Genomic DNA, 11,757 nt, shown 5'->3' on the forward strand with positions numbered 1-11,757 from the left:
GGAGCTGCAACAAGCAAAAGTAAAAGCGGCCAAATTGTCCGACGCGCGAGTTCACTTACCAAGTGGGGGCTGAAGGCAAGCTTCCACGAGGAATAAACGGCAGGCTGCTCTTTCTCTGCATCGCAATATTTACATAATCTCAGGGAAGGCGCGACCTGAGAGTGGATTTTGGACAATTTCCCGCCGGTTCCCCTCCGTTTCCCATCCTAACTGCGGCAAACTGTGAAGACTGCGGATCTTCTGTGAAATGAGACATAGCTGTTTTTCCCCACTTTCCCGCTGTCCCAGCTTCTCCAGGGCTGTGTCGCTAGCGTCAATAGTCCCTTCTCAAAACAGTATGCTGAGCGAGCTAGTGCAAAAGGGGTAAAAAGGGGAGAAAACATGAACGACAGTTGACGCTTGGCAATTTCCACATTAGGGATTGTTGTCGTGACTTCCAGTCAATTCCCATTGTCCAGCCACGGCAAGTACGATTGGCAAGTACGATTGATTTGACTGTCTCATGTGACCGCAATTGATACATTATGTCTTCAAGGGTCTTCTAGGGGCATCTTCTCCCCATCACGACATGCTGGACGGCGACGCCTCGACTCAAAGCGGTCTCAAGCTCGTCCTTTACGATTGCAAACGCACGCTCCGCCACGACTGCACAACAACCTCGCCCACCAGACCAGACGCGGCCCAGGCATCCTCGGTGCAGTATCGTGGTACATGTATGCCCAGGCCAACGCTGCGCAACTCCGAATGGCGCCCCTTGACGGCGTTGACGAGCGAGAGCGAGCTGCAGACTTCGATACGAGTGTGTTCTGGTCGTTGTGAGAACGAGACAGCAGAGAGGCGATGTCACGGACCGTCTCGGCGGTGGCAGCCGGGGCAAGGGCCAGGTCAGCGACGTAATTGAAACGCGCGAGCCGTGGAGGTGGGAGGTGCAGACGAGGCTGCCGTTGTCGTCATCGTCGGTGTTGGTGTCGGCGGTATTCAGGACGAACTGTACGTGTACGCGCCGAATCCACTGACCCGTTCAAGACAGTGTATCTGTGTCTACGGCACGAGCTTGGTGTGAGGCGTTGGGATGGACAGAGGTGTCGTTGGCCGCGACGGAGTCTGTGGTCGAGACGTCCGGTGCGGCATGCTTCTCGACAGCAAGCTTCCACGGCCCAAGCCTCTTGCTGGGAAACGACCTGGTCGAGTTAGGTTGCAAGCCATCTGGAGTGATCATGGTTTGACCATTTGCGGCGCTGTTGATGCTAGCAACCCATGTTGGACAATCACATCGAATGACCGAGCAAAAGACAGGACGAGGATTGCCGCTTGGCCGACAAACATTGCTGGCCCCGTGAGATTCATGGTGAAAATGCTCAGCACAACGACACTTCACATGATATGCAAGTACTTGTACGTTTGTAGATCGATGACAGAAGTGACTATGGGGGTAGTAAATGGACAAACAAGACCGTCACAAGACATCTTCCCTTTCATGTGCCACTTGGTAAACGCCTTTCTCATTGACCTTCATTAGGTGTGGTGTATTGGAATGCCGTGACAAAAAACATACCGAATATGAATCAAAAAAAGAGAACTTAATCGACGGCCCTGGCGACTTTACATAATCGTCGACAATATTTGTAAATTATGTTCATTAATAACAACAGCAACAACAACCATCCCATTTTCGACAGTCAAGGTGGCCAGCGGCAGAGAAGGGGAGATCATACCGGGGTAATGTCGCGAGGTTTCACCTTCTTATAGCCAAGTTCCCAAAGTCCCAGCCCGGTTCTCGGCTGTTCCCAGAGTCTGGGACTTTCCTTCTTCTACGCCTTCTATTCCTTTTCTAGAAGAATGCTCGGCAACGCCTCTGTACACAGGCTATTCCGGCTATGTTGACCGGAAGTGTATCGTGATGCGTCGGCGAAATGACGATCCATGAAAGATGTGAGCAAGAAGCAAAAGGACGGATGAAAAAAAGACTGGATGAAATGAAGAAGACTGTGCCGGTAGAAAAGTATATCAGGCGGCCATCCTCTCGACCCGTTGGTATATTCTGAATCTGTCCGTCTATTTTTTTTCACATTGTATCGCCTTCCCCATCACATCCTTCACCCCATCCGTCACATCCCTGTTTTTGCACTTCTTCACTCGTCACATCGTGCACGTTCAGGTCACAGCAATAGCACGGTACAAACTCATGATCTGGTATATTGTCTTAATCTAAGTCGTTGCTTGAGCTTGGGCGCCACTCTCTAGTCCGTGTCAAAGAAACTGCCTGTCCCCTTCAGCATGCCGAGGTCGACGCTCCGCATGACCTGCCCATCCAGCCGCCGCACCGTCTCGTCGTAGCGCCACCAGGCGAAAACGACAACAGCGGCGACGGCAGCGTGGGCGGCGACGAGGCCGATGCTGGCGGCCTTGAGGAGGGTCCAGAACCAGACGGCGTTGGGCAGGGCGACGACAAAGGCGCCGCTGACGAGCGTGCGCCACACGAGCAGGCCGCCGCACATGTCGACGGTGTTGCGCTGCGCGACGATGAGGTTGGGCGAGGTGAACTGGGCCGAGCGGCGGACCATGGGCCGCACGGTGGCGTCGAGCAGATGGGTGCCGGCGGCGAGGAGGCCCAGCAGGAAACTCACGGCGGGGAGGTGCACGGCGGGGGCATCACCCGCGGCGCCGAGGGCGGCGGCCGCCACGGCGAAGAAGGAGGCGTGGTTGGCGCGCGCGGCGGCGGCCATCAGGCTCATGCACGAGGCAATGTAGAGGCCAAAGGTGAGGAGGCCGACCAGCACGAGGAGCGACCCGGCGGCGACGGCGACCATGTTGTGGCGCGCGGTCGACAGCAGACGGGCGGTCCACGACGGCCAGGGCACGTTGACCTTGGCGGCCAGACGGCCCAGCAGGGCGAGTCCGCCGCCGGTCGTGGCCAGCACGGCAACCGTGGCCAGCAGCCAGGGGCCGGTGAACAGGGCACCGAGGCCGCGCGGCGACAAGTCAAACGGCAGCGGAGCGAAGAAGAGGCCGACGGAGGCGGCCATGCCCCAGAGCGCGCAAAAGGGCAAGAGGGTAACCAGCGTCAGCAGGGCCGTCGTGGGCGCGGCCATGGCGCGGGGGACCTGTAGCAGGATGGCCACGTCTGTGGCCGACGAGGGGGACGCGTAGGACACGGGGCGCAGGTTGCGCGCGGTCACATAGTCGCGCACGGCCTCTCTGGACAGGACCGAGGAAAACTTGGTGCGCGGGCGCAGCGGCAGGGCCTTGTTGGACCATGCCGACAGCGGCACGGGCGTGTTGAGCGAGTAGTAGGAGCGGTCGTAGGTGGTCTCGGGCACAGCCAGCACGAGACCCAGGGTGGCCACCACCAGAAAGCCGCCGAGCACGGCAAACTGCGTGCCAAACGTGGCCGAGGCCGTCGACGTGGACACGACGCCGCCCAGCAGCGGGCCGCCCCAGGTACAGGCCACGGCCACGAGATCGACCGCCGCCGTCCGCGTGTCCCGCTCGTGCGCAAAATATGTGTCGTGCACCGAGCCCAGCACCAGCACATCAAACGCGCCCCAGCCGAGGCCCTGGAACACGCGTGCCGCCATGCACTGCGCAAAGTTGTGCGAGGGCACCGTGATGGCCCACATGGTGCCGATGAAGAGCAGCGCGGCCGACGCGAGGTAGAGCGGCCGCTTGCCCCACAGGCGGGAGGCGACCAGACACGCAAAGCCGGAGCCGGCCGACACCATCAGGGGGGCCCCTGTGAGGGCGGCTGCCGCCGTGTAGGACACGGCGTATTGCGTCGCCACCTGGCTGTGCACGGCAAACAGCGCTGTCTTCATGACGCCGACGAGGGCCACAAACAGCAGCAGGGTGCCGTAGTGCGCCTCCTTCTTCCAGCGCGGCCAGTTGAGCGGGTCGGCTGCGTCATCCGAGGGTTGCGGGACGAGCTCGGTGCGGGCATGTCTGCCCTTGCCGTACTTGATAGGACGGCGCGTGGTGGTGGTTGTGGACATGGACATGGGCATGGACGTGGCTGACATGTTGCTGGCGTACGACATTGGGCGGGGCCTTGTCGCGGTCGAGCCGCCCATGGGTCCGCGGACGGGCAATATGTCGACACGCAGCGGCTTGGGCGGCTGGTACCGCGGCGGCGACCCACCGGCAGGGACAGCAGGCGGTGGTGGAAGCGGTGCGGTAGGCGGTGCCGAGGGCGGCTGCTTGGGCGGTGTGACGGGCCGTAACGATACAGGCGTGGCTGACACGGTGTGTGGTGGTTGTGATGGCGCATCTTTGGACGGTGGCGACGGTGGCACGGCCAAGACGAGGCCCGGGTTGGCTCTCGGTTTTGGTGGAAAGGCAGACAGGGCCACGTAGGCGGTTTTTGGTGGTGATGACGGCCGGCTTGTCTCTGCTTTTACTGCCTTTTCTGCTTTTTCTGTCTTTGAAATCTTCTCGGCCGCTTTGGACTCGGCCAGTTTGGCGAGTTCACGCTCCAGATACTTTTCAAAGTCTTCGTCGGTGTCTGCGATATCAGCAAATGCTGATGGCTGGCGGCGTTTGTCCATGCTAATGCTGCGTGGGTATTGTTGGTATGTGAATGAGGAAAAAAAAAAATCAAAGAAGAACGATATCGTCGCTTGCCAGCAGGCGAGGATAGGAGGCCGTGGCGGTCATGAAATAGGATCGTGTTCAGTACATAATGAGCGTCGCTTGGATCGCACGTCGTCGGTCGAGTTAACTGTGGATGAGAAATACACAAACCACGGAAGGGAGGAAAGGGTTGACGGCAAAATACACGGTAAAAGAAAGAGCAAACGGAAAAAGAGAAAAACAGAAAAAGACAAAAAGACAGAAAGTGGCGTGAGATGCAGGCGGACGAGGGGGGCCATGGATGGTATTAAAGCGAACGGCGACAGGGGACGAAGGACGAGGAAAAGAGAAACACAATGGAACCCACACTCAAAGGGACAGAAAACTCGGTTCTCGGTCGATGCGTGTCGGATGGCCACAGGAACAGACACCACGGGCAGCGCGGACCATTATGCGGGTCTGTTTCCATCGCGGATCGTGTGTTAGGCACCAAGAGTTGAGTGTACGTCTTGGAAGTCGATCTGTGTACGACGTATGCATCTGCGTGTAAGTGACAGTGCGTGTACAATGTGATGGGGCAGCCCCTGATGGACTCCCACTGTCTCCAACCCCCTGCTTCGTGCTTCCCAGCTCCCCCACCGTCATGCGTGGCGATGCGTGGTGGAGCAGGGCTTCATAAGGCGAGGCAGGGGTTCGACGTATTCTGTATGTGAAGGCATGCGAGGTATGTGAGGGCATGTGAGGGCTTGCAGGAACATGCAAGGAACGAAGAATTTTCAGTACGGTCGTGAAGAGGCAGCGTTGTGGAGAATGAATACGAGTCGGGGAGAAGAAAGCACGTCGTGGTCAAACACCGGATTCACTAGACTGTAGTAGACGACCCGTTTTGAAGAGACATTTTGTGCAAGGGAGCTGTTCATTCGCCAGGCGTGAAAAGCATAAACGAGCAAGGGACTGGAGCAACGACACAAAAGAAAGCAGTCACCGCTCTCTGCAGGAAGGGCAGCTCACACGAAATGCAGTAAGACAAGACGTATTGGGTCCGAATGCAGTCTCCTTTTCACTCTCTGCACAACCAGTGGAGCAGACAAACACGAAGTGGCAAAGGAAAAGAAAAGGAGGAAAGGGAAAAGAGAAAAAAAAAAGGAAAAAAAAAAAGAAAACAGTGTCGAGCTCAGTCTGTGAAATCCTGGTTTTCGGCACTTTTCCCAATCACCAGGGAATGCCCTGGACAGTCCCCCTCCCCCCCGCCCCCGTCCGTCACAAAGGTGTTCCGTCTGATCTGCGCAGGCACCTTGTCCAAGACGTTTTCTTTTTGGCGTTGCATGCGGCTGGGGAGCTGCGGACGCTTTGACCCTTTGGCCCGTTGACGGTTGGAACAGTGGGCGAGACAAAAGAAAAGCCTCAAGAAACATGCGACCACCATCCCTCTGAGGCAGTTAGTCATATTACTACTGTTCTCGCCGGTACTTGTACGACAAACTCAGTACGAATGTACCCCAAACGCAGGTACCACCTGCAAGTGCTTGGCAACATCTTGGTAGGGCGGATGTGGCCAGACCAGGTGCAGGACGACAGGGGCCAGCTCCGGTTGGCTGGGATGGTGGGGAGTGGGCTGGTGGAGAACAGGGATGCCTTCATCCATAAGAACGCCGAAAAGGCGAAGAACGCAGCGGTCGGCCAAGCTGAAACAATACTGAAGCACGCTCTCGTGGATGCGAGAGGCCGGCACGACGACGCCTCGTTATGCACACGAAGACGGAAAAAGCCCTTCACTTTGTCCATAGCAGCGACTCTGGCTCGTAATGTCTGGTCCGTGAAACCGGTCCCTCGTTGCTGCGGTGTACTTTAAGCAGTTCAGAGCGGGTGAGTTGTGGTCAGCGATGCTCATCGCGCAAAGACGATTGTGGACACTCACTGATTTTCATGGAAGCGCTCAAAACACGCCACACGATTCTCATGATATACTTGGTATTACCAAAGTGCATCCAGCAGGCAAAACCAACCGACAAAACAAAATGGCGGCACCCAGCGGGACGGTTAAAATCAAGTAGAGGCCGATTTCCAGGAACACAAACTTGGAAAATTACAAAAATAGACAGCCCGCGCCGCAGGATAAATAGAATACAAACGCAAACCTGGAATCCGGATACACTGTGACTCTGAATCCCGGGACGTTTGCCCGGCGCTGTTTGGGATGGTCGTGATCATGTTTGGCATCGGAGGCGGAAATGAGCACATCAGCAATGCATTGTGAGAAGGACGAGCAGAAGAAACGGAAACAAGACAAACAGCCAGAAAATCAATGCAGTCTCAAGCACTCAAGTCCACTTGGGAGCGTCATCGCCGGGTGACATTGTCTGGTTAACCGCAACATGACCTGCTCTATGTGTCTCGTCGGCCTGTTTGGTGAGCAATGAAATTCATCGAAGCATGATTTGGTGCCAACGGCAACCGGAGAATAATTGGAAATCCGTCACAGCGTAGCCACCTCCCTCGCCTTGGAGGAACACGACCAACACGGTCTGACTATGGCGTTGGGGCAGTGTCGCCTCTGGCGATTTCAACTCCGTCTGTTGTCAGCGCTGACAGCTGCAATGCACACATGCCTGCGTCCAGGTCACATCGTGGATGACCAGTGTGTCCAAGGCTGTCCTCCAAGCCCCAGTTGCGCCTTTCATTCCGTGAATTTGCAATTGACGCGACACTCATGTTTGTCCCGTATGTGTCGTATTTGCCGTTTTCGTCGTGCTTTAACGGTACCACTCTCGCGTTGGCTGGCGAGCACAACTTCGCCCACGATTTATTAGCAAATAACAGTCCGAAAGAAAAGATGTCGTGCTTTTTTAGGAGATAACAGTGCTTCGAAAAAGAAAAGGATGCCGTATCGCCGTTTTTGTTTGGGCACGAATTAGTATCTGTGTTCTTTAGAAACACAAGTCCACTGAAAGCAGGACGTTTCTGCTCTGTAATTTAATTGAACTTGGATGCACCTACCGTAATCCATTAGCGGGGCAACTCCACTGACGGGCCGCTATTTCAATTACGGGGCCTGGTCCTCCTGTAGGGCTGTCTACCACACAAACAATGCATCGCCTCATCTACCATTTTCACGGCTCATAGTGAAATGTAATAGTGCTTGTATGAAATACATAAAATGGTATATGGTCATTGTAGAGTCGGCAGCCTGCGCGGCTCCCAACGCACTCGCTATGCAAAATAAAAGCAAACTTCTATTCTCGAGTCTCGCACTGCTACAACGTCACAGCGACGACATCACCACCCCGCGCATCCCATGAGACGCGTCCTGTGCTTCGACCGCCTCCATGGCCAGCAGCAGCTCGTATGTCCGCACCAGCAGCTCCTCGTACTCGAGCACGAAGCTGACGGGCGGTTCTTCGGGGGGCATGGTGGCGCGGCGGAAGCGTTCGTTGTCGAGCTGGGCAGCGGTGACACGTCTGTCGGCCGGCACAGCCCGTTCCGTCACACGGAAGCGCATGCCGACGTGTTTGCCCGTGTAGGCCCACAAGACATGCTGGTTTTTGTCGGCGATGGAGGGCGACTGTTGCGAGGCAGTCTTGGTTGATGAGCTGGCCGATGCGCTGGCCGACCCCTCCGCTGCCGTGGTGGCCGTCGCACGCGTGTCGAGCCAGTCGCGCCAGACGCGGATGACGCCATCATTGATGTTGACGCAGTTGAGAAACATGCCCGGCTGGCCACTCGTCTTGACCAAGTTTGTAACGGTGCACAGCTGCGAGAAGAGCTCGCCCTCGTCGAGGTGGACGTCGTAGCATACGAGGGGCGGGCCGCTGGCCGCACCGGCGGTTCCCTCGTTTACTGTCTGGAGGGCCGTCGCCGCTGTCCCGCCCGACGTCGTGTCCGACAGCAAAAAGAAATTCATGGTGCGGCGGATGGCGCGGTAGTTGCGCACGTGGACGTCAGATTCGCTTGGCGGTACGGGGCGGAAGCGACTGTACATGGTGGGCAGCCGGCGCAACGTGTCCTCGGGTCCATTGTCGGCACCGGACGCGGGACACGGCAGTTCCAGTCCCTCGGTGCCGAGGTAGGCGCAGTTCAGGTGAGGTGATGAGATCTTGGCGCTGGGGTGGTAGCACGCGAGGATCAGCTGGTGGTTGGCGAGTGCGACGGCATGCCGTAGCCGGCGGTACAGCAGACGTGCAACAACGTTGTGGAACCGGCGGTTGACGCCCGCAAACTTGAGGAGGGCGGACGTGGGAAAGAAGTTGAGGACGTCGTCGAGCAGCTCAGGTGGTAGAGAGTTGACTGGCGGCGGCGATTTTGTTGTCGGGGGTGGTAGGCCGATTATGAAAGCGGGGGATGGCTTTTGGGAGGAATGCTGCTGTTGTTGTTTTCCTTCGTCTTCTCGACGGTCTTGATGACGCGGCTGCTGCAATGGTTGCAATGGCTGCATGGGCTGCCAAGAGGGGTGCATTGAGGCAGAGGCAGTGGTGTTCTGGTCAAAGGCCATTTTGGAGAGGGGCTGCGTGGGTTGTTGATGGTAGATGGAGCGAAATGATGCCATTGTCTCGTGCCGCGATAAGAGGTACCTGGAAGAACGGATGGTCTCATAAGTCCGATAACAATGCAGACAGAGCGGATTGGGCGCCATGACTAAGGACGGTCTGCGCTACTGCGGATGAGTGCAGGTGCTTTTTGGACGTCAGTTCAGAAGAGAATACGCGGTGCAATTTGCCCGAAACGGACCGACGTATGTTGCGTTTATGCATTGTGCAAGGACTGCAACTTATAGGCGTGCGCGAGCTGATGGTGTAGACCGTAGAGTGTTGTCCACATGCTGAAAATAGAACCCAATTAGACAAGCTCGGAGCCGTTTCGATGAATTTTGACTCCGGCTGGAGGTTTTCTCGACAAGTCCAAGGCTGTTTCGAGTCTGCGAGTGTGTGACGCACCTGAATGGTGCCGACGGAGACATCAGGAGATCGAAACCCCGGCCTGACGTGCGGCCGTCCAGAACGAAATACGACACAAACAGGGCGTGGTTGTGGGTTTCCGGGTAAGGCGATAGGGCAGCAGAGGCGAGTGAAGTCCAAACCGGAATCAGTAAGGGTCCGGGAGTAAGCTGACGGTTAGAAAGTTGGGCATTGTGTGGGCAGTTCGTGAGAATCGCGCTTTTCTAATACAGAATACAATCCCACATCCCATTACTATCCCTATCCCTCACCTGTCCTTTGTCCTCTCTGCCATCTCCCTTTACCATACATGGCCAAGCTGTGTACATAACGGAGGTTCCCCTCCTCTAACTCGGCTCAAACAAGGGGGGCCTTGCATTTCTATCTTCACCTCGGTCTTCACCCAAGTCCAAGTCGACCCTCACGTTTTCTTCATCCAACCTAGCTCTTTCTTACGATCCTTTTCGGAACCGCAGACACAATGTCTATCAAGAATGTTGCCGTTGCAGGAGTAAGTGAAACTGCTATCACTCTTTAACCTATAACTGTTATCGTCGACACACCTTTAGTAAACAAACATAGAGCAAGGGCGCCCTCGGTGTCCCTATTATCACGGAGCTCGTCAGCGGCTTTACCGTCACCGTTCTAACGCGCGAGGGCAGTACCGCCATGCCGCCTGCGGGTGTCGCCGCCGTTAAGCCCGTCGACTATAAGTCGGTCGAGTCATTGTCCAAGGCTATTACCGGCCAGGACGCTATCGTCTCCGTGCTAGGCTCTCGCGTTATTAGTGAACAGGTGCCGCTCGTTGAGGCCGCCGCGGCGCCCGAGAGTACGGTGCGCCGCTTTATCCCGTCCGAGTTTGGTATCAACACGCGTCAGACGCGGGGCCAACCTATCGGTGTTATCCTAGACGGTTATATTAAGACCGCGGACTTGATAAAGGAAAAGTCCAAGGTTAAACCGTCGTTGACTTGGACTAGTATTAGTACCGGCCACTTCTTTGACTAGGGTTTGGAGCGCGGCGTGTTTAGTATTGACGTCGACAAACGTACCGCTACTATTTACGACTCGGGTAACGAGCGTTTCCAGGCCACTAACCTACCCTTTGTCGCCAAGGCCGTCGCCGCCACGCTTAAACAAGCTGGTGGTAACCCGGCCTACGACAAGACCGCGAACCAACACTTGGAAATCGCGTCCTTTACCCCGGCACAAAACGAGCTCCTGGCCGCCGTCCAAGAGCTAACGACGGGCGGCGCCGACGACTGGACCATCACGCGCGTCGACTCGGTCGAGGCCCAGAAGACGGGCGCCGAGAAGCTGAGAAACGGCGACCGCTCGGCGATGATAGACCTGCTGGGCGTGTGGCAGTTTGCTGACGGCGCCGGCCACGCGCCCGACACCAACAGCCCCACGTTTGGCAACACGGTGCTGGGGTTGCCGCTGGAGGACTTCAAGGTGGCGTTGGCGGCCCTTCTTAAGAAGTGAAGTAGTTCGAGACAAGTTGTTCGAATTTCCATAGCAACCACGAATGCTCTAGGTCTTTGATGAACGAGCTCGAGGACCCCCTTGGAATAATGTGACGATCAGTAAATGTCTCTCAAGAAAATATTGTCCAGAAATATCGAATGGATCATATCCGCGTGCCGCGTAGAAATGGGCCAGATCCGAAAACAGAATTCTTCGTTACTACGACCTGTATTTACCAATACTAACGTTTAAATAAACAGAAGATCCCAGCGCAATTCATTACAGACGGGCGGGTAGACTGACAGCAGACTCATGTCTAGCGCAAGTAATGCTTCTGGATTGTCGTAAAAATCCCCACACACACCACGTAAGAGAGTCGACAACGTAGTTCGCGGCATGTTGTACTGCCTCCAAAAAAGGTAAGGAAGCTGTCGTAATCCGAGACTGAAATCGAAGCTCCAGGCGTTAAACCGGGCAAGGCGTTTGTAGTGGAGCTCGAGCGCCCTGGTGGCAGCACAGCATCCGGTTTTCGCGACACGTCTGTGTTGTTGGCGATAGGCTCTCCGCACCACCCAGCGCGATTCGCGACACACGGTCCAGAGAGCACCGTCATCCATGAGGTGAGCTACCGGAGGCCGGCCCGTAAGGCTGCCGCGAACCTTTCTGAACGTAGTGAAAAAATGAACGCAAGGCGGTGGCGCGGCTGCCGCCTCCCACACCATTATGCGGATCTCAGCCGGCAGACGGATGAAATTGCGAAATACGGCTTCGTCGCCTGATTGTGTCGCTCTCC

The 11,757-nt window shown here is 56.3% G+C and overlaps 4 protein-coding genes across 4 annotated transcripts; 2 read left to right on the top strand and 2 right to left on the bottom strand.

The window, feature by feature from the left end:
* Positions 1-568: 568 nt before the first annotated feature.
* SPBR_01014 (uncharacterized protein) lies at positions 569-1,226 on the top strand (the record flags this gene model as incomplete). The annotated part of the gene is made up of 3 exons (XM_040759333.1): positions 569-799; positions 834-990; positions 1,027-1,226. 3 exons carry the CDS (start codon positions 569-571, stop codon positions 1,224-1,226), a joined length of 588 nt encoding a protein of 195 aa, XP_040617837.1.
* Positions 1,227-2,240: 1,014 nt separating this feature from the next.
* On the bottom strand, positions 2,241-4,541 carry SPBR_00271 (major facilitator superfamily transporter; the record flags this gene model as incomplete). The annotated part of the gene is made up of 1 exon (XM_040758590.1): positions 2,241-4,541. The coding sequence occupies one exon, from the start codon at positions 4,539-4,541 to the stop codon at positions 2,241-2,243; it is 2,301 nt and encodes a 766-aa protein (XP_040617838.1).
* Positions 4,542-7,828: 3,287 nt separating this feature from the next.
* Positions 7,829-9,055, bottom strand: SPBR_00708 (uncharacterized protein; the record flags this gene model as incomplete). Its single annotated transcript, XM_040759027.1, has 1 exon — positions 7,829-9,055. One exon carries the CDS (start codon positions 9,053-9,055, stop codon positions 7,829-7,831), a length of 1,227 nt encoding a protein of 408 aa, XP_040617839.1.
* Positions 9,056-9,978: 923 nt separating this feature from the next.
* On the top strand, positions 9,979-10,982 carry SPBR_00835 (NmrA-like protein; the record flags this gene model as incomplete). The annotated part of the gene is made up of 3 exons (XM_040759154.1): positions 9,979-10,008; positions 10,080-10,451; positions 10,506-10,982. The coding sequence occupies 3 exons, from the start codon at positions 9,979-9,981 to the stop codon at positions 10,980-10,982; spliced, it is 879 nt and encodes a 292-aa protein (XP_040617840.1).
* Positions 10,983-11,757: the final 775 nt, after the last annotated feature.

The sequence above is a fragment of the Sporothrix brasiliensis genome, assembly GCF_000820605.1.
Source record: "Sporothrix brasiliensis 5110 chromosome Unknown Cont19, whole genome shotgun sequence".
Classification (NCBI taxonomy): Eukaryota; Fungi; Ascomycota; class Sordariomycetes; order Ophiostomatales; family Ophiostomataceae; genus Sporothrix; species Sporothrix brasiliensis.